Source organism: Apiospora phragmitis (assembly GCF_038363925.1).
Source record: "Apiospora phragmitis strain CBS 135458 chromosome Unknown utg000004l:1.0-3135199.0:1.0-3139288.0, whole genome shotgun sequence".
In the NCBI taxonomy this organism is placed as follows: Eukaryota; Fungi; Ascomycota; class Sordariomycetes; order Amphisphaeriales; family Apiosporaceae; genus Apiospora; species Apiospora phragmitis.
The window spans coordinates 778049-800137 of record NW_027117402.1 but is presented as its reverse complement, the minus strand read 5'-3'; the positions used below and the strand labels follow the sequence as shown (position 1 = coordinate 800137).

Here is a 22089-nt window from a genome sequence, read left to right as displayed (position 1 = left end):
ATAAGCGTGTCGTCACTAGCTGTAGATCCAAGGCTTCCGAAATCTACTATTGTTTTTTTCTTTCTTTCGCTATGTCGGTTTTGACGCAGAAAGGAAAACAGGCGGTATGTGGTGGATGTTAGGTGGATTGGAATCTGGATGCGGTCTGGTGGTTTGGGGGGTGGACGGGACAAATTTTGGACGGATCACTTGGATGAGGCAGTGGAGAATTGTTGGGTGCCAGTCACGCACTCCACTTGGTGTCCGGGTAAGCCTTCCAGTTTTGCAGCCCGACCATCCGACAGCTCGCTCTCGCAAACATCAACTTCTCCATGGCGAAAAGCACAAGATGTGTGAGTAGGTACCCAGTCACACCGGTTTTTCCATTTGGTGTGGTATAATAATAGATGCGAGGGAACTGCATCGCCAAGGGAGGGAATCTCACCTCGAGCTGACGTACAACTACGGAGTAAGTATGCAGTCCATTAAGTCCGTCGGTAAGGTAAGCGCACCAAGGAGTATTGGTAATTCCGACATATCCACACGGAGCCGCTGGGCAGAGTGGCAGGGACGCTCGTCCGAGGCTGGGTAACTCGTGTAACAGTGTTTCTGATCTAATACTTTGACGGCATGTTTCTCCGGTTGTTTCCCGACTGCTGACTGCTGACTGCTGACTGCCGCTCAAGGCAAGGGGAGTGGCTGGTACATCTTTGTCAGATTACCTTCAGATATTGATGTAGATGAACCCAGAATATTCGATTGTCCACGAAATACGGATATGTGACGCGGACAACCACCAACAGATGCAAATACAGCTGATGTGCAGATAGGGTGTGCCGAGTTCCGTTTGCCCTATGTTCTTCACCCGAATATCTGATCAAGATGTCGAGTCAAGTTGGCAGAGCTCCAGTCCGCCCCTTCCTTCAAATTGCATCGGGCATGAAATAGCTTTCAGGTGAAGGAGCTCAGTGCAAGCCTCAACTGCATTGGGGATAAATTCCACTCGCATCAACCCTGGGCCTCATGTACCAACGGGACCTTAGCGCTCCATACTTCTGTTGTACATCGTGTGTGTCCATATGCCGGTACAGGCAGTAGCCGTAGTGTGCGCAACCCTCAAAGCACATACTACTACTATTTTCTGGCCACGATCTACGTTGGGAATAATGTTATAAATATCTTACTATAGCATTACAACTTGCAAATTGATCACATAGTGGTCATGTGCAACCATCAAAAACAGCTTACAAAGTACTACCAATTTGCTATTCGAGAGCAGGAAGCTGTGGTGATATGCGATACTACTATGAGCAAATCTGCATGCGCATGCACCAAGGGCAGATCAAGTGTCTGTCCTTATTCGCAACGTTGAAGCAAGATGAACTGTCGGGAGTCAACCCCAACATACGACATCATCCCACTGGCCGGCGACACCTGTAGACATGGATGCTGATGTAGATGTAAGCAGACCGATGACTTCGCGCATGTGCATCAACGCGACGTACAGAGGCAGCAGTATGCAGCCGTACACTCGATTGTTCGACATGTCGTTGCATACTTGCCTAAGTCCGAAACCATATCCTGATGGATTTCGTGCATGTTCCTCCTGCATGTCCTGAATCCCATTAAGGGGGCCAACACCTGATGAGGCACGCATTTGAAACATGCTCAAGTTAGCCATGATTTTCGAATAAGATGGACAGAACATGGGCAGACAATAACAACCATCGTTCGTATTTCAATCAATTTGATTCGGTACAACTGGAGGTTGCGCTCCTCGGGTTTCGTTTTGAGAAGGTTTTCGGAGCCGGGTGCGAGAAGGGGTGGGCATCTCCATTGCGCAAGGATAGGGTAGTGAGATGCGACTTGGCGACTCTGGGCAACCAAACCCCATATGATCTCCTCGGTCAGAAACGGCTGGACCCCGATTCTGCTTCGGCCACTACCATCACCTAATAAGAGAATAGGTACTCACCTATATTGAGGCAGCAGCGGCAAGGCAAAACAGTTTCATGGATCTGGTGGTGCTCATCTGGATGATCGAGCCATCACCAGCATAACCTGGGCCAGTGGCAGCCCACCAACTTCATTGCATACTTACTTCAATGCAACTTGAGACGACAGCTACAGTGGATCATCCGCTACATATCTGCATGCACGTGTACTGAGTGTGTACTTGTATGACCTGCCTTTGGGTTAGCTCAACTTGACAGCGCAGGAGCGTGGAGCTTGAGGAAGATGGGGGCGGTGACACATCCAGATGCTGATGAATCTGCCCCCGCCATGGTAACAGTCACAAGGCCATGATGATGATGAAAGATGCATCCATCAGCCCTGTACCTAAACTAAACAAGCGCCTAATCTAGGCTGCTAGGCACTGGCCGACAGCCTGACAACATAACGCATCTCAATTCTACCTACCCTTAGGTCTTGATGACCAACAACAACATTGACTAAAGATGCCAAGCAGCCAAGCGAGCTACCAGTCACACTCGCTTTCGCTTTTGAACGCCGGGCATTCCGTGAGCGACACTTCACAAACTTCCTTGCTACCGCAGCTGCTGACTTGGAACTGCAATTGGAGGGATTTCCGCTTCTAGTTGATTAACACCGATGCATCCGGTGTCTGGCCGAATTCCGGTGGCCTGGTAACGCACAGCGGGATGCGGCCGCAAACTCTCTTCATCTAATAGAGTTTTCCCAAGGTACAATGACGAAGCGTTTGCTCAGTTTCCTCGAAGAAGAAATCCCCATGGCACGAACACATGTTATTCTGCACTTCGTCCAACTGAAATTTCATGATTTCGGATGAAAGCTTTGGCCTTATGTGCATACATAGGCCCCCAAGCTGATTTGGGGGTGCCAGTTGGCTGAGTGGCTTTGGACCGGCGCCTCGGCCGTGCTTATGCAAGCCACCAACGCACCCGCGTCTTCGTCTCTGACGTCAGCCAGACCATGGGGCCCTAAAAAGGTGCCAAACCATCACTCGCATAGCGCCGACAACCAGACGTAGGTAGCAGAATGGCTCCTCATAGGCTGGATCGATCCTCCTGTAGTAATCGCCAGCCGTCGTCCTCTTCCGACACAACCTTATTTTCGGCTCGGAGTTTTTGCAAGATTTGCACAACTCCGGCGGACGCGGGACCGTGAAGACTCTCCGGGTAAGCCTTATAGATCACTTTCACCAGCTCCATCGGGGTCCAGCGATCAGGCCGGGCGATCCGATTGGTAGCATCATCGTCGTGATCATTATTACCATTTTCGCCGCCTTTGACGGACCCAGGACGTTCAGAACCTGCTTCTCCCGCTCATGCCGATGCGTAATGTATTCCGCTATCTTGGCCCTCGCCTCCGCAAGCACCGCCCCGTGCCCTGGATAACCCCGGCCGGCGACCAGTCCCTCCATCTTCGCGAGGCTCTGCAGGTAGGTCTGTAGGTCCTCGAAGACCGCGGTGCCATGGCCGAGGACGTTGTCGCCCGTGAAGAGCGCGTCTTCGTCCTGGAACACGAACACCATGTGGTCCGTCGTGTGGCCCGGCGTGTGCACCGCCTTCAGCGTGGCGCCCTCGACCCGGAAGATCTGACCGTCCGCGATATCGCGCCAGCCCTCCTCCGGGTCGCACTTGTAGACGAGCGTCTCCGGGGAGTGCTGCAGGAGGTCGCCCACGCCGCCGACGTGGTCCGGGTGCCAGTGCGTCAGCAGGGCGCTCTGGATGGTGATCTGCTCGTCGGCCAGCGTCCGCTGCAGCGCCGCGATCCACGAGGGTTGGCCGTGGCCCGTGTCGATGAGCAGCCGCCGGGGCCCCGTGCCGACGAGGTAGGTGTTGGTCCCCTGCAGCGAGAACTTGCCCGGGTTGCCTCCGAGGATCCGGATGCAGGCGGGACTGAGCCGCTCGACTTCGGGCAGGTGGACGAGTTGAGCTACCATCTTCCTGGTTGTGGTTCTCGAAACGGCTGCTGCTGCTGCTGATGGGATTCTCATAACACAGGAAAGACAGGTATCGTCGAATGTGCGAAAAAGACAATATTTCGTAAATTCGTTGGCAGCCGTTATCTTTTGCTAACTTGGATATGTAAGAGCGAGCTGTTGAGCATGTCAGACTGATAACATGTTGAACTGCGTGCTTGGTTGGATATGAGCGCCACAGGTGGGGTTCGAAGACCTAAGCATAACGTTCATTGGCTGTCCAACCACAGCCGAGGTTCATTCGCATTCGTGTAGCCAAATGTAGCAATTGCGACATCTTCACTCCTGGGACAAACTGTGGCAAAAGAACATCTTAGTTAATCAATATAATGGTGACACATTTCTCTCGCCATTCTGGTCGGCAGGACGGTGTTAATTCATGCAGTAAGAACAAGAAAAGAAGCTGATTCGGCGCCCTTCTCGGCAACTTTCAGCGACATGACAGCCTTCAGGGGATAGGGGTCGTTTATATAAGAGGGGGGTATGATGAGGTCAAAGCGATACACAGAATCTACGAACTCTTATATGCCGTCTGTGAGAGACACTGGGTTAATATTCTGTAGCTATGTGGATTGGGATCGATTGTCCTTGATTAATCACCGTTGAGTGTAAGTTCCAAGCTTTCGGCCTGATTATTATTCAACAATGTTTCTCTCGTGGGTTTGGTGAGTTGACTGGATATTATACAGCTTCACCTACCACACGGTATGGGGCCGAACCACCCAGTTTCGAAAGGAAACCATATGCTGTTCTTCAGTTTTATTTCTCGAGACGGACACTACTATGGCTGACGATGGTGTCTATGCTCAAGGAATAGAGTGTGTATGGTAGTGTCCTATTGAGCTTCAGCTTCAACCAAATGACCGTCGAATAGCATAGCATGTTTCCTGTAGCGACATTTTGCACTCATTGCTAATGTCTGTACTGCTTTCCCCTTTTCCGGTTGGGGGCTTGATACTTGAAACAAGTCAAATGTTTCAATGTTTGACTTGATCAGAGGCCGCAGCGAAAGATATTTCGATATCAATATGCCTTTCTTGTCCATGGCACATATCAGGACAGGAGATCGTAGGCTAGAATTCCAGAGAACTGACGTGTAGTCACGGCAAATTTCGGGCAAAAAGGACTTTCTACATACCATAGAGACCAACCATCATCCACACCTCCCATTTAGAGGAACTGAAGGTATTCAACATACCACTTGTACTTAGCTGTGAGTTGGCTGGTAAGCTTTCGAGTCGTATGTATCCGTTACCGCGTGGGGACTTCTTCGCGAAGTTCCCGCGTATAGCCCAGATTGCGTCCCCAAGGATCCGGATGGATTGTAAATTTGGTTCGTCGTGACTTCAATTATGTATCCCCAAGAGCTTATACTAGTCACTGTAGACCAAGTCCGGGCCCCCTTTCTACCAAACACATGGTTCGCTGTGCTCGTCAGTGACCATTTTACACAATAGAACGAAAGTCGTCTCGAGTGTTTAAAGATATATAGCGAATTAGCAAACTTTTCATCAATCAGTTATGATCGACAGAGGTCAGTCCGATGTGGTGTAGTGGCTAACATATGACGCTCTCATGAAGACCCGTCATGCCCGGGGTTCGATTCCCCGCATCGGAGATCATGTTTCTTTTTTTCTTCCTTCGTATCTTGCTTGATCCTTTATTTTCTTTAGCAATCGCTGTCAAGACTATGGTCAGAATGTATGCTTACATGTAGTATATACCTACATAGTCATTGAGTATCGTCTGTAGTGGCAAAATGGCGTTGCTCTTGCTGACCCTTTGCTCCTACCATGTCGGGAAGTTGTTGGTGACCCTTATTCGGATGGCAGCTGCTGCCCCCAGTGTGCATCCCAATTAATTTAGCAGGTGGATATAGGGAGCACCGGGATGGCATTAGAGCATTGGTGGACTTTAAAATTGATATCCTGTATCTTTGATCACCTGGCGCGACATCTTTAAAAGCGGCGATCACGGATACCCACTCGATTTTGGGTGGTCGTTGGGGATGTTTATTAATAACTGATCGGTTCAGGGGATCGGGTATTGGGGGCAATTGGGGGCCGGCATGGCTAAGCCCCTAGGATTTACGGGATGGACCCTTGCATCATCCGCCTAGCGTCCAGATAAGGCAGTGAATCAGGTGTAGATAAGGGAATTTCCAGCTTCTGACGAAACATCGCCAATTGAGAGATGCCTGGTATGACGAACAAATCGTAGCGACCAACCCAGATAATTCTCCTCTATTCGATGTATTGTTCCTCTCGAAGCTATATTCTTCTTGTCCTCACAATGGGAGCTCCGTAATTACACACATATTAGCCACCTGACGCCCTCTGTTGCATGGACAGTGAGTTCATTCGCTAGCTGTCTCGTGCTGACCGGCAATCAATCAATCTCCGTAGTTAGGGAGCTCTCTCCGTTTGCATCAAAAGTCGCATCACTCCTGATTCAATCGCGCGCGACAATCGCCACCGAACAATATACTACCTCTTGCGACTCCAGGCCTTGATTGGCATGGATTGCACGCCTCCATAGACACCAACACGTTTAGTGACGAATACCATACTCGCATCCCAACCAACTTCCCAACGCAGTCCGTGCTGTGCCCAGTGTCGCAACTTGACGGTCGATTCGCAGGACCACCGCGCCCCCACGTTTGCTCCTGCCGCCAACAACGAATACTTTGTCTCCGTGCCGACGACGGCGATCTTGCAGGACTACACCTCTATCGACACTGCCCATACCCAATAAACATATTGCAAGGTCCTGAGCGCTATCTAGCAACATGGCGGCTCGGCCAGCCACCCCGGCGTCACCCAAATGTTAAGATCAAGCCGGCGGCGCCCGGCACACCTATGTTCGGATGCGGTTGGTACCAACGCTCACAAGTTTTGGGCAAGGATAGGAAGTGCTGACAGAGTGCCCAGAACATGTTCAATTATTGTTCTCCAATAGTGTTGATGTGATGAACAGCTCCATCCAGTACTACAAGATGCTGTTGCGAGTCATATTCGACAACACGCCCATCATTCCCCAGACGTCGAAAAGCCCAGACAACGTGGTCACGACATCACTGACGTCCAATTACCTCTGCCTGCAATGCTCTACCATCGTATCCGAGGAGGACCGTGCGAAACACGGCAGCAAGAAGAGCCATCGGTTCTACGTGGATTCACGAAGTGGCTCCCTATACTGCCAGTTCTGCGAGGACTTCGTCTGGGACCCCACCCTCGAAGAGCTGAGAGTGCGTAAGATCGGTACGGGTTCATTCTCGAGTAAGTATATCACGCCCGCGGGGCTTCATATGTTCTTTGTTCTTTCGCAACGCCAGCGCAGTGGCTTGTTAGCCCACTTACTACTATCTTGGGGCTGGTGCTGACGCTCGTAGGTCGCAAACGGAAACACGAGGAGCTGTTCTCGGATTCTGTTAAGGATGACCCCCGGTACATCTCCACCAACACCGCACCTGCTTCTTGCAAAGCCGATGGCTTGCGGGGCATCTACAACGCCGGTGCCACGTGCTACCAGAATGTTGTGCTTCAGAGTTTCTTGCACAACCCCTTGCTGAGAAACTTCTATCTTGGCGACGGACATCCCAATGGCAGTTGCGGCCAGTCGTACTGTCTGAGCTGCGCCATGGATGACATGTTCCAAGAGTTCTATGCCCTGGAGAACACCAACGGTTACACGGCATCTAGCATACTCTCTGGCTTCTGGATAAGTGAGAAGAAGGCCTTCGAGAACCTAGTGACTACCAAGGAGCAAGATGCCCACGAGTTCTTCCAATTCTTGGCTGAGGAGCTCCATGAACGCAATGGGGATGGAGAGAGGCCCGAGAATGGCAGTGAACACAGCTGCGACTGCGTCATACACCAATCATTCTACGGAAAGCTCCAGAGATCAACGACTTGCCAAAACTGTGGTGGCGTTACTAACGCAGTAGAGTCGTTCCTGGACTTGAGTCTAGGCTTAGATACCCTGGCTCAGAAGCGTGGCAAGAAGGCGAGCAAGGGCGTCTCCCTGTCCCTGAAAGAGTGTCTCGATGAGGAGTACATCAAGTCGGACAAGTGCGAATACCGGTGCAGAAACTGCGAATCGATGCAGCAGGCAGAGAGACACAACAGCATCAAACTGCTACCCAACGTGCTGTCGATACAGCTTAAGGTAAGACTTAGCTATGCCAGTTTGAGTTTTCGCATACTGACTAGTCGTTTGAAGAGGTTCGAGTTCAAGCAAGGGAGCCGGGACAAGTCGGCAGCCAAGATCGACACACCTGTGCATTTCCCCCTGACACTCAACATGCTACCATATACCACACGGGGCAGGTCGGCCGACATTCGAGAGACGATCGAGCTCGGGCGGTCTTGCACATATGACCTGATGAGTGTAGTGGTCCATGTAGGAGAGATTGACACAGGTATGGTTGAGCCGAACTCAGCATCAACATGCACCCTTAGACTAACGGTTGATTGCTAGGTCATTATGTGTCGTATTGTCGTGTTGGAGATCAGGTCAGTCCGCAATACGGTGACGTTATTTGATCGGCCACTTTTTTGCTAACAACCCTTCTAGTGGTTCGCATTCAACGACCATCGCGTGGAGTTGGCCACCAAATCCGAGGTCCTGAGTGCTAAGGCCTACCTCCTCTTCTACATCATTCGCTCGCTGGGCTGATCTGGTTCAAAGATGCTGGGCTACAGCCTGTTTCTGCACCAGAGGAAGCGAACGAAGGCGAATGAATGCATCTTTCCATCTGCAAGATCGATAGAAGCCCCGTGAGCCTATTGTCATCACAAGGCCTGTTGTTGCCTCAACTTTAGATACGAGTTATTTGTGGCGATGAACATGACAGCGATGATTGGTGTGCTAGCACACAACCCAGATCTCTGCTCTACTTACGATGGGCGGTGACATGACTGTGACATGCAGGCTGTCTGTGTTTGGCGATAAAAGCCAACATGAGTCAGATAGAATACGAAGCCAAACTGCGCATATGGCAAATTGGCCAGGAGGCTCGTATACTGACTACTTAAGCCCCTGTCTCCGATTTTAGAGCATAGCTAAACTTCCCACGAGATTCATACGTTCAAAATCATCCGCTCATTTTCCCAGCCTGTCTCCAAATGGCTTAACAGATTCGCCTCCGAACAAGTCATGGAATGGGGCTTCTGCAACATTGGCTCCCATGGCCTGCAAGGACATGTACAAAGGTATCGGCAGGCCGGCAGCGTGACTTCGACGAGGGCAAGCCTACCTCCCCTGATCTACGATACTGAAGTGGTGGTTAGGGTTAACGCACGGGTTATATAGACTCACCTTCACAACACCCATGGTTCATGTTCCATTTCATAATGTAACAGCAGAACCTGATACCTTGACGAAATCGCACGAGGTCCGTACTTCGCTTGTCGAGGAGCTCATCGACGAGCGTTTTTAAGTACTCCACCCGGCTCAGCACTTCCAGCCACCCGTCCCTGACGACATGGACACCGCCCTCACAGATTGGGGTTGCTCAAACGTTCAGGGTTGTAGAGTTTTGTACGAGTATGCATTCATGGACAGGCCCTCCTCTTTTTATGAGGAAGGTCGCTGTCATGCGCCAATGGCAGAACAAAAACATGTGGATAAGGACAGGACGTTATGTCAGGACGTTCACCAACATCTGTGAGCGTACCGACGACCTGCAGAAATCCCGTCACAAGATTCCCTGTCAACGCTCTCATTTTTGGGCGCCTCGCTGCATGAGCACATTAGGCGTACCCATATGTTCTTCTCGTCTTTATCATGCAGTCAGCAGTAACTTTTGAGTCCGCAACGATGAGTGCATATGAACTTCTGGGTACCCTTTTGACGTCTTATCTCCGATTTTCCCTTAGAAGCTACGATACCGAGGACTTCGACCTCGGCCGGGGTGGAGGAAGGGGGAGCCAAGCCGAGAAGCACAAGTTTCCAGGACGACGGCGTGGGTGTCAAGCGCACAGGCTCCTCAACTCGTGACAACTGTATCGATCTCATCTACAACGGTCTTGCCTATCGCTCCACCACGAGCCGGTCGAGGAAACCTACTTACTCACCCAGCCGCCGGTTGCTATCAAAGACATGGTTTGATGAGAAGCTTGCTTGCCACCGTCAGAGAAGACCGTGATTCAGGGCCCGGGGTCGTGATGGAGGACTGATAAACGCCACGGAGTTCACGCTGATGTTCTGCCCATTGATGGATGGAACTTCCCCCCCGCGCACTATCTCGTCGGAAGATCATCCAGTGATCTCTGCCGATCACCTTACTCCTACGCCTGAAGGTTGACGATACCCTTCAAACGAGCCCAACCTCCTACTGGTTCAGTCGACGCGTGACCAGTACAGGCACAATTCCGACAACGGTCTTCCCCGTTATGCAGTCGAACTCCTTACGAACCCACCGACGGAACCGTACACGCGATGGGCTTGAATACCTGACCAAAATGGAAGGGTTTCGAGCATGAACATATTATGAGCTGCGCCGAGCCGTATGGCCACTGTCACTCGGCTTGTAGGCCGTCATGCACTCTTAGCCGACTCAAGCGGGAAGACCACAGCTTGGTCAGGAAGGGCAAGCGAGAAGAAGAAGCTACACATACAGACACACACACAAGCAAAGGTGTATCGGGTATGTCCAGGTAGAGAAAGAAGTACGACGCAGATTGTAACGGGGTGGCCGATCCTGCTACTGAATAATCTGAACAGCGAAGACTCGTCCATAATAAATTTCTCTGGCGCGTTGGATTGGTCGATGTGGCATTGTCGTTGTGCAGAAAGCTTAGAAAGCGTCGTTCGATAGCTCTATCTTGAGTATTTGGCAATAATGAAAGCAAATTTGCGACAACACCCTTTTGACTTACCTGGACCAAGGGTACGCGCGATGTAGGATAGAGAAGATCACTTTGAGCGAGTCAATTAGGTTTCAACTATCCTGACAACCTGGACTCACACCACAGTAGGGACACAGTAACGGCAAAAGGGCCAGCAGAATCGTAGAATTACCTTTCATAATTCGTCATATTAGCTCTCTAAGAGGCATCGATTCCCATAAGCGGATTGAAGACCCTGTAAAACACATCATAGGCACTCTTGATTCCAAATAATCCCCCACTTCCATCTCAGTGGGTACAAGAGTTCGACTCGGCCTGTGCCTGGATTCCCATTCATTGTATGCCACATTCTCCTCGGCCGTCTCCCCTGCTTTCATCAGCCGCCTCATCCAAAAAGACATGGAAGATCTCTGGAGAAATGTATACCATGCCTCGAACTCTGTAGGTAGGCCTCTCTACCGGGAAAAAAAAAGCTACCCTTGTGTTGGACTAGCTTTACCTCTAATCTTACTTTTGCTGCCGTCTCACGGAGAGAATTTGGGGTTCTTCCCTTGTGGCCGCGCACATTCTTCGTCTCTGGACAGCCAAGAAGAAGTGGTTGAAGTTGACTGGGTGCTTTTGGTTGGCTGGGAGCCTTGACTGCTCGAGAGAAGACCAGCTAGAGTTGCAGCGGTGAGGAGTGGCGCCATGATCTGATAGATGGAATGTGGTGAGATGTGCGATTTCCAGGTTGTCTTCAGGAATTTCCCGTTTAGCGCAGCAGATGGGTGTTTTTCTTCGTGCTTGCGATGGACATGCGGCCCCTCAATCCTCGTCGCTGCTGCTGCTACTGGCCTCACTGCTGCTGTCGCTGCTAGTTTTCGCATCAACCGCTTCTGCATCCTCCTCACCACTGCTGCTGGTGGATGAGCCGCCGCTGCTGGTAGTGTCAGACTCGTCGTCCGAAGATTCGTCGGCCTCCTCTGCTGCACCCGCCGCGCTATCAGTCCTGGCCTTCTTCGCGCCGTCCTCCTTGGCCAGCGGCGGGGCGATGCGCTTCTGCTCCGCCGGGGTGAAGAGCGCGGTGCCTTGCTGCAGCGCCTTGATGAGCATGGACAGGGCGTCGCCCTTGAAATCGTCGGCAGTGCGCGCCTTGTCCAGGTCCTCGGCGAGCTCCTTGGTCGCCTGCTGGAGGTAGAAGGAGGTGAACTCCGACGAGGCTTCTTCCTTGGGGGCCATTTTTAGCTTGATATTACTCCAACTAACTCAGTAGTCGAAAGATGTTTTATGGTGGTAGTTTAGTGGTGAGTGAGGTGAAGTCTGGACTGTTGCTTTTCTTTGCAGGTTTGGGTGAAGCTGGAGAAAAAAGATTAATGTGGAGCCCTCGCTATCGTTCTTCAATGGTTGCCGGTTTTGGATGGGATTGGGATCTCCTGAATGATGGACTATCGCCCGCAAAAAGGCAACTACTCTGATTCAGCATGTCCCAGATACCTCGGTCAGCTCAAATGTTACCTGCCATGGGAAACTTGTCCATTACATGTGCGAGATACGTGGAAGAGAGCTTCTCAGGGTAGGTACTGATTGGGCTGTGGTGCTAGCAAGCACAGTCACCGGCGGGAACTGAACGACTTATCAAATGCTGGTATAGTCAATGAAGCCACACTGGTATTTATCTTCGATCGAGGCTGGGCAAGTCGTTTCTTTGAACAAGCAGCATATATACGTAGATGTAGAATGGAGTTCGAAACACAAGAATACTGGCCGGAAGAAACGCACTCATAAAGCAAGGGTCTCGGGAGGGCACGTTAATGGAGAAGGACAGCTTCTTGTCTCGAAAGAAAAGTTGTTTGATTCATTGCGCGAACACATTGTGCCCCGTAGTATTCGTAATCTCGTGATGGTCCCAGTAGAGCCTGTTTTCGACAATATGCGGACACATCGGCACGCTTCTCCTAAAAATGGCGTGGTCCGTTCTACGCCGGCTAATGCTCCTTCAGCATCGCTCCAAGCCCATAGCCTCCTCCCAAACTCCTTGTCCAGTCCTTGCTTATAACGGTTTCCCATTCGCCGCCCCCTTCTTAGCTGGTCACTTTCATCGTCGAGATTTCGCGTTGCCCATGTCTCCATATCGCTTTCTTTATCCCAGGCCAAGATACACTGGGCTGTGTTGTATCGCGCATCGCGCCCCCCTTAAATCTCGTTGAACAGGTTCCAGTCCTTGACCTTGAATGTCTCCCAGATGCGCGCGGCGTAGTCGACGGCGTCGCCGATCAGCTTGCCCTGGCGGCCCAACTCCAGGTCGACGTCCTCTTCGTTGTACTCGCCGCGGATGTGGGGCACGTTGATGGTCACCAGCAGGTCGGTCTTCTCGCGCTCGAGGCGCACCAGCGTCAGGATGATGGCGGTGAAGTCGGGGGAGGCCTTCTCGGCGAGGAGCCGCTAGCGCCGGCGGGCGCCTGCTTGGGGGAGATGGTCGCGATCAGGGTGTAGGCTGGTATCTCTTCGCTGTGGAAGGGGTGGTGATGGATCAGCAAGTAGTTGTAGACGACAAATAACAACAAAATAAGGAGCAACGCCTGAAAAAGAGAGAAGCAAAGAGAACAACGATAAAGGTAGATGAAACGTACTCTAGCTTGGAGAAGAGCGTCGGGGTCGTGTTCCAGACCTTGGTGCGGTCGATATCGTCGCCGACGATCTCTTCGAGGTGTGTCGTCATGGCGCGACCGTCGATCTCGGGACCATTGCCCTTCTCGCCGACGCGCTCGTCGATCTCGAAGACGAGACTGGTGAAACCATCGCGGTCGATCCAGACTTCCTGGTTATCGGGCACTTGGCGCAATTTGCTGTGTTGGGCGACCGCGTTAGCCTTATGCTGGTCTGCTTCCTGAATGTGTTTGTTCCTTTGCCCGTCTTTCCCGACTGACCAGGAAGTACAGAAGCGACGAGTTACCACGTCGCATGGCGCATGGGGCGCACAGAAATGACGAGGAGAGCGGCTCCTTACCTAACATCGGCGAAGTTGGATGGCAGGTCGCAGACCAGTGCGCCTCCGAACAGTGGTGTGGTTTGGTACGAGGTCATGATGGGCGGGTATCTCAAGGAAATGCAAGGTGGTGGAACGATCAGCGAAGTCGTGCAAAACGACCGTAACAGCCGGAAAGGAAGATATTTTGTGTATGGTGTTTGGTTATTTGCTGTTCTGGTTCAGTTGCTACCTAAAGTGACAGGCATCCTCTTGCCTGTTGGCTGCTGGCTGAACATTCGAGGCGCCCGCCTGTGACTGCCCCGCGATGACGCAGCAAAAAAAGCGTGGTGCGAGGTTGGCCAAGGTAGAAGTGGGCTGGGCATCCAAGATTTCAACAAGCCCGAGCAAGCGAAGGTCGCGGGTTCAAACGCACCCTAAAGCAGCCTATTTGAAAAGTGATAACTGCCGCCAGTGGCAATGAAAGAAAAACAAAAAAGAGCTATAAAAAATTTAAAAAAGACCCCCCTCCCCCCTCCAAAAGAATATCGATCTACATTCGTAGAGAAGGTTCCAAAGTTAGAGAATGGAGGTCGTGGCCTGGTACGTGGCTGTTTCTGGTAAAAGGCAAGAGACAGATTCTTCATACCATGACCCTCCGATTAAAAAAAGTTGTTATTAGGCATTATCAGTTATCCTCATTGATTGAGCCGGAGTTTATCCGGCCGCCCGCCAATTCTCAGTTGATCCACTTGCAATTGATTCCCAAACCCATCCAGTTAAAACTGATGCCAGGAATTTGTTTTAACAGTTGGCTGCCAACTTTTTACTAGTAAATACCCTCTTAGACAAGGATTTCTGCTTCTATCAGCGTACAGCCTTGGAATGAACGCAAAGTCTGTGGCCTGCTTTGCCATGGCCGCAGAGTAGGTGCATGCCATTTGCCTATCATGTAGACAGGCACGCTCCTTGCACATGTTGGGAGGCACCTCAATGGACAAGATGCAACCAACACTCGCAATCAGTTGCCCTGTCCCATTCCTCGTGATTTGAATTCTAGCCCGGCGTCTGGTTTCGCCCCTAGCCTACAAGTGAAATGATTCTACACAGTTCATGATGCGCGTTACTTGTCGGAGCCATGGCTATATCTCCGCATATTGCTACCCTATTCCAGTCATTTACAACCAATATGGCTTCTAGGGGATCGACCAGTATCCCGGAATTACCCAATGAGATCCTGGACGCCATCTTGAGGCATCTTACTCCAAATACTCAACCCCTTCTCGCCTACGATCTCCATGAAATCCCAGCGCTGCTAACAGATACCTGGCTCAAGGAGAATAATAAGCTTGAGACGTTCTGGCGGCGGCGAGAAGGTGACGTCTCTGCGCTCCAAAACGTATGCCTTGCCTCTCGACACATGCGTGAAATAGCTACACGTCATCTATACCAGAGTGTAGCTATCAGTAGCATGAGATGCCTGTTGCTGTTCCTTCGTTCTCTCATCGAACGCACGCTGCTTCGGATTCACGTTAGGTGTCTCATGTTCATGGATTACACAGTTGAATCCAAACGGGATGCTCATGCCATGAACCATGTCATTAACCATCCTGATCTGTGGAAGGAAGTGAGGCTCAGCCACCAGGGTACTGACTTGGACTCTTGCATCTTTCGTCTCTTCGGTGGCATACAGAAAGACCCTGACAATTCTAACAATGAACCGTGGCCGAAATGGTGTCCGTACTCGGATGGCCATGGCGCGACTCCGGAAACCCCCTCAAAGCATGCTGTCGTCGGAGTATTGTTATGTCTTCTGAAAAACCTCGAGCACGTATTCTTTCGTTTGCACTTGGCTTCGAAGCCAAGTCAGTGATGAAGAGGAGCTCCGGCGGCATCTGCTGAATGCCATGGTTGATCCTATCTTGAGTCAACAAGGGTACTTCCAAAGCTGCGTACGCTAGAGCTGAACCCGTGGGTAGTTGACAAGATGGGCAGCGGCCTCGGCGCCGCGCTGCTCCGCATCGTCCCCAGCCTAAGAACAATCAACATGATGCGTAGCCTGCAACCACGGCCCCTCAGCATGGGCGGCGCCACGGCTCTCGACCTTCCATTCACGCGCATCTCCATCGTGCGTCCCAGAGAGCGCACCATTATAGGCCAGGATCTCTACCATTTGTGCCGGAGATCCCCAAGCTCGAGTCCCTGTCGTTCCAGTTCACGGCCCCCGAGGGGGCGTCGTGGAGAGAGAAAGCGCTCAAGGCATGTGCTGGCACCCTGCGGGAACTGCACGCCATGTCCGAGATCGAGCCGCCGTGTCGGGGCGTCGAGCCCGCAGTCCCGCTGACCTGCCTGCCGCAGCTGACGAGGCTGGAAAACCTCTACACTGACCTGACCACGCTATTCGGGCCGCCGCCCGAGCGCGAACGCCGCACGTTGGCGAGCACCCCTGCGATGATCGAGGACCTCCTGCCGTGCGCCACGCTGCGGAAACTGCACGTATTCAACGATCTCGTCCTGGCGAAGAAGAAGTGCTGGTACGAAGAGCCTAGCGGCGGCGCAGCAGCGGCAACAGAAGTAGCAGCAGCAGCAGACGCGATGCTCGAGCATGCTCTCCTCCGCCCCTTGCTCGCGGCCTGTGGTGGTCGTGGTGGGACGCGGTTCCCGCAGCTGCGGCTGGTGTCGGTGAGGACGCCGATCCGTGACGGGGGCGTCTTCGCCCGGGAAATGGTCCGGGCGTTTGCGGACGTGAACAGGGACATCGGCTTCGTCATGGTCGGCGGGACCACGGATGCTGCCGGGCGTGGCCGCGGCAGATTGGGGGCACGCCGCTCCCAGAGGAAGGAGAGAGGAGCAGGAGTTGATGACCATGATGAAGAAGATGAGGTCGCTTACTGTGAGTGACGATGATGTCGTTGTGGTCAAGAGCGAATGTGTCCGCGAGGAGGACTACCTTTCTGATACTCAGGGACCGTTGTTATAACACGACCAGGACAGAAACCCTTTGGGTTTATGGTATGAAATAATAAGAACAATTAGTCCAAAAGCACCACTGTCCTAACTATCTAAGTGACACTACAACCCTTTAAAGGTTTATTCCCTTGAATTGTTTCATGAAGACCGTTGGGCTTGGGAAGGAGCTGGGACTGTTACTAAGGGATTTGTATACGTCGTCGAGTACATGCGCCACCGTCGCGAGGATCAGATGAGATACGAAGCCTATCTTTACCGGCTTACTCCCGACACATTGACGGATCAAGTTTAGTGCTATAAGCTGAGGATATATCGTACACAGACCGTATATTCATGGAAAAGCCACCCGTTAAAACACTCAGCGGCTGACAACTCTAACCCCATTTCCCAAGGATCGATATGTACCTCAGAGCCTGATACGTCGACGCTACCTAGGCAGACTCATTTTCACGTACGACGAGAGCTGCGAGGCTCCGGCTGGCATGTCGCCAAAGTGAAGGAATAAGCTACGGAGGAATAGCCGAGGCGGGAGGACGAAGTGAGACGGGAGGCGAGACGAAACAACGCGACTACCCATGACCGAAGCACAGCCTTGGATGGACGAAAAATATCACCCCACGAGGTGAGCAGGAAACCGGTATGCCTTGCTCGACTTCGTCTTACTAATATATCGCTGGTATGCCAAGGGCGCCCCGTCCCAAATACCCATGCCACCTTCGGCGCGGGGAGACTCTGTCCTGTAGTGATAATGGATTACGCGTACGAACCGGCAGTTAATGGGAAAGCGGCCGGTCTAGACTATTGGATCTTCCTTCGGTGAATCACCCGCGCACCCGATTAAAGAGCCCCGAAGATGATCATCAAGGCGTCTAGTCCGAAAGGGCCTCGAAAGTTTTCAGCTGTGGAAGGCGATCCCCTGATCGGCGGCCCGCTCGCCCGCCCGCCTGCTACGAATCCCGGGGGCAGTGGGATTACTACCTGTAGCAATCCCGCGACAGTGCCAAGAGAAGGGAGGTTTCCCGAGTGCATTGGTACGTCCCCTTTATGGCTTACATATATCCTTTGGATCAATTCCGTATGTATGCTCTTCTACATACAGCAAGCAGTAGGTAGCAGAAGACGGCATGAATGCATTGCTTGCGGGATAGCTGAATACGCCCGGCGAAAGTGCTTCGACCGCTTGCATAGGACGACATGTACACACATGTACATGTAGATAGCTGTATCCTTTCAACATCTTACGTAGCATCAGGTAAAATATAAAGTTGGTGACTCGAATAAGCTTCAATAGCGAGTCGATCTATTCGTAGCATGGCAACGACGACGCTCGAGTAAGGTTTTGGGAGAGATTATTGTCTCTCCAAAAGCTGAACCGCTGGTAACGCCTGATAACACATCTAAAGCGCCAAGCACACGTCCCTTGTCCGGCAGCATACGCATGGCCATGTCGACGTTCCAACGAGAGTCATCGGAGTCGTTCATCTGGGGGCGCAATCAGTGTCTCCGACAAATCATGCAATGCACATCAACATTCTCTTCTAGTATGTACGCGCACGTACAAGGCATATATCCGATCTTGAATGCATTGCATAACACGCTTGGGCGATCAGATCTACCACTAATACGATCGGATTCTTTTACATATCATCCAATCCCAACGTCGAAACAAAAAGAAAGCCCCTCGATGAATATCGGAACGGTCTACCTTTACTCATGCGGTTCATCACATCAAAATGAATACTCCTTGCTTCTCCCCCGGCAGCCAGGGTTGAAAGCTTGACAGCTCACGGGTCGACGGGTGACGGGCGTTCGTAGGCAGGTAGGATTGGGAAAATGACCTCCGGGTGGGGGAGTCTCTAATTTGAAACCCATCTCGAACTCTGGAGAAGACCAGCCAGCACAGGCCGACGGAAGGTTGCATTGGTTCCACAGCAATCAGCCATTTCCTTACCGATCATCACTGTGGTGAAAGCTTCATTCAATGGGCACTGGCCTTAGCATCAGAAGTGGACTTGCTGCTGCTTACGGTCTCCGAAATGCTGGAAGAAAAGCTAGCAGCTAAAACCGGTAGAGCCGGCTAGATATGCCACTGCTGTTGGAACATCGGACTTTTTTTTTTTATCGAATAGCCTGCCCCAAATGCTGTTCTCTCGTACATATGTATGAAAACGCAATGCATTATTATTGGACTATTCCGAGACAGGTTAGGGGCAATTGGGGAAGATGAGCGCGATAGTAAGCAGCAGCAAAACAGGGGGCGTGCATGGTTGATGGGCACGGGAGAACTGGACAGAAACTGGAAAGAACATTGCGAGAGAAAAAGTCTTCCTGGTTCCGGAGATGCAGCCGGTAGGTAAATTGGGCCGAGTAGTGCGATTCCCACTCGGGATGGCCTACGGATGGAGCATGATATCGTCATCACTCTGGTTTCCTATTTCCAAATTCCACGTCTCCCTACTTATCTAGGGCTGCACACTGGCGGCGTCCTGGCGCCGAAGGACCGACCGGTACCTGCATTGGACGACGGGCCGCTCTCTGATAGGACAGAGACAAGATTGCGACGAAAAGCAAAGCAACAAGCCGCAAGCAAGCCTATCCTAGCGAGCGAACAACAGTCCGGCCGCGCCCCGAAAGGATGTGGCTTGTGGATGGCGATTTTTCAATCTATTGTACACCGTACATACCTACGCTTCATGACCAGGGAAAATCAAGGACGGATTACCTAGGATTATTACCAGCCGAATGCAACATGTTCACTGTCAAACTGACCGCTCTTGCTGAGGAGAGGTGGAACAATCAATCGCATAGGGAAGAAGCGAAGAAATACCAAGCTGCCATCTGACTGCTGCTGCTGCTGCTTGTCAGATTCAATTCAAAACAAACCGAAAGGCTGGGCTGGGCCCGAGGCAGCAGCAGCAGCATAGGGGACACGGACAGTGCAGACAGGTCAGCACATTAGCTTTAACAGTGGAGGAATGGGCATGACAATAAGAATAGAAGCATCCTAGCCCAAGTATCGAGTTTCGCAAGGGGCTAGGGATGGTAGCGACTCGGGCCCCCCACCACCTCTCAACCCGAAATGGGAAGGGAGGGAAGAGAGGAATTAATGCAAAAATAGACTGGCAGGGACAGCGAGAATCTCGAAGGCAAAAGGTCACCGTGATGGAGGCACGACGAATTGGAGGTCCGGAAAGATAAGGTAGACAGATAATGCATGGTCGTGTTGGTGCATCAATGATCACATATATGGGATGTGTGGGTGGCAGGTGTTCGTACAGAGGGCGAGACGTTCGTACTGAAGCGTGAATGTGCATGTCATACCTGCTAGCCAAACTCGTAATAGGGGAAGCTTTTGCCATACATGCCACACACATAAATTGAGTGCGATTCGTCACGTCGTATTCGCCCTGCCTCCCGCATATTCTACCGGCGCCATCTATCTGGAGAAAGCGGGTGGGACGGTGGCCAACACATCATCGCCCAAGTTTCGGACCAGTCTCTGCATGCTGTTGTCCTGGGCTTCTTCTGTATGAGGCAGAGCAAGAACAGGCTGTAGGAAGCCACTTAGGACTCAAGACAGGCAGTCCGCCACCCCATTGCAAGCGAACTCTTCTTCGGTCAATAATGTTGAGTTGAGTCGAGAATAAAGAGGGAGGATATGGTACATGCGAGAAGGGCCTCGGAGCCGCGGTAATTGGCTAATTTGACTACCTGCAGGAGGACGCGACTCGCAAGTCGTGAAAGGAAACCTGCTTTTTCCCTCTTATTTTTCTTCGCTTATCCGAAAGTAAATGGGAGAAATGCTGAAATGGAGGGAAGCACCCTCTTTGGGATCGACTTCTCTTGGTGGTGGCTTAGGCCGGATTGACGGTATTGCAGCGCTAGCGGGATACCTGCCAAGTACCTGTACGACCAGGGTCCGACTGCTAATGGGATACTGCCCACTGCTGGCAACAGCAAGAACCGTTGGAAATGTGGCGGAGCACTGCCGCGCAGCGTTACGTTTCGACTCCCTGCTCGCCTGGAGGAGCAATGAAAGTTGAAACTGGGAACAAACAAGAAGAGAGCAAATACATACTCTAACTCCTTATGCAACCAAGGTGAGCAGTGTGCGGTACATGGTCCAGCCATTTGGGCTGATCCCGCCATCCCCTGGGCAGCGGATCATGGAGTTGAATCTTAAGGCGATGAAGCGTCGAGTCAAAAAGGCCAACGGGCTTGCATTGCATTTGCCAAAGATAGCAATATTATGTTTCTGCAATGCTGCGAACCCACAGGCTTCTGTGATGTAATGGATGCCGTCAGAGTGATTGATTTGAAGCTGACAAATGGGCTCGGGAATGAAAGTCACTCGTCTCGCAGATGCCTGGGACCGACCAAGTAAAGGACAAGTAGCGTGATGGGTACGGGCCGGAACACAATACTTAGGCCAGCCCCTTTTTGGGACCGATCCGCATCCATTCGCAACAAACCAATCGAGCCTCTTGCCACCGCGAGCATCCAGGAGCACACCGCACCCCTGTCCAGTCCTCCCACCCCCCTGGTGGATGAGGAGGCAAAAGCCAATCAATCGTTGCTTGAATCTGAAGAATGGGCCAATTTGGACACCCACCTCACCAACAATTGCCCCTTTTCCTTGCTGCTTCCATTGAGTGTTCCTTGCGCGTTCCTAGCTCCTAGTCTTTAGTGGCGGGTCGCGTGTGGTGCGTGTGTGTCTTGATCCAGTGTGTAATTCCCACTCTGCACTGACAGACAAGCCTGACACTGGCACTGGCAACGGGCCACTGGAAGGGTGAAGGGTAAGCATTGCGCTTTGCTAGGCACTACCCGCATCAGTGCTGTGCTTCGCGTACAGTGCGAAACTGTAGCACACCCTTCCCTGACTTCCCACACACAGCCACTCCATCTCGATCACCCGTCGGCTCCTCCTTTCTCCTCCCATCCCAGGCGATATCCTCCCTCTCTTCTCTCTCCCACCCCTCCTACATCTTCGCTGTAAAAACAAATCTTTCTTCAGTCGTTCTTCTTTTTGTCCCGGAATTCAATTATCGTTGTGTTTTTCTGAACCTGCCTGATTCCAGCAGCGTTGGAACGACAAGAGGTCCGGATCACCCAAAACTAAGTAGGACCGAGGGGAAAGAATTAGGGAAACTCTTTTTTGAATGCAAAAAAGGTGACCCGTCCATTCGCTATCTTTCGCTTTCAACTCCTACGACGTGCTTGATTCGACTGCGGCCCGTTACACCTTCGTTCCGCGTTGGTAAAGTCAAAACGACCTCCCCGTAGGGACAAGAACAAGATTTGGAGGATACTTTGGAACCCAACTATCGCTCTCGCCTTCTTGTTTATACTGCAACAACAACAACAACATATCACAA

At 51.7% G+C, this 22089-nt stretch overlaps 5 protein-coding genes across 5 annotated transcripts; 2 read left to right on the top strand and 3 right to left on the bottom strand.

Moving 5' to 3' along the window:
• Positions 1-3008: 3008 nt before the first annotated feature.
• PG994_003394 (beta-lactamase-like protein) lies at positions 3009-3907 on the bottom strand (the record flags this gene model as incomplete). Its single annotated transcript, XM_066854803.1, has 2 exons — positions 3009-3167; positions 3236-3907. 2 exons carry the CDS (start codon positions 3905-3907, stop codon positions 3009-3011), a joined length of 831 nt encoding a protein of 276 aa, XP_066719081.1.
• Positions 3908-6914: 3007 nt separating this feature from the next.
• PG994_003393 (ubiquitin carboxyl-terminal hydrolase) lies at positions 6915-8623 on the top strand (the record flags this gene model as incomplete). Its single annotated transcript, XM_066854802.1, has 5 exons — positions 6915-7224; positions 7338-8113; positions 8168-8366; positions 8426-8460; positions 8522-8623. 5 exons carry the CDS (start codon positions 6915-6917, stop codon positions 8621-8623), a joined length of 1422 nt encoding a protein of 473 aa, XP_066719080.1.
• A 2978-nt stretch (positions 8624-11601) lies between these two features.
• PG994_003392 (uncharacterized protein) lies at positions 11602-12015 on the bottom strand (the record flags this gene model as incomplete). Its single annotated transcript, XM_066854801.1, has 1 exon — positions 11602-12015. The coding sequence occupies one exon, from the start codon at positions 12013-12015 to the stop codon at positions 11602-11604; it is 414 nt and encodes a 137-aa protein (XP_066719079.1).
• Positions 12016-12969: 954 nt separating this feature from the next.
• On the bottom strand, positions 12970-13860 carry PG994_003391 (Mog1p/PsbP-like protein; the record flags this gene model as incomplete). The annotated part of the gene is made up of 3 exons (XM_066854800.1): positions 12970-13218; positions 13382-13622; positions 13784-13860. The coding sequence occupies 3 exons, from the start codon at positions 13858-13860 to the stop codon at positions 12970-12972; spliced, it is 567 nt and encodes a 188-aa protein (XP_066719078.1).
• Positions 13861-15728: 1868 nt separating this feature from the next.
• On the top strand, positions 15729-16642 carry PG994_003390 (uncharacterized protein; the record flags this gene model as incomplete). The annotated part of the gene is made up of 2 exons (XM_066854799.1): positions 15729-15869; positions 15941-16642. The coding sequence occupies 2 exons, from the start codon at positions 15729-15731 to the stop codon at positions 16640-16642; spliced, it is 843 nt and encodes a 280-aa protein (XP_066719077.1).
• Between the last annotated feature and the right edge of the window lie 5447 nt (positions 16643-22089).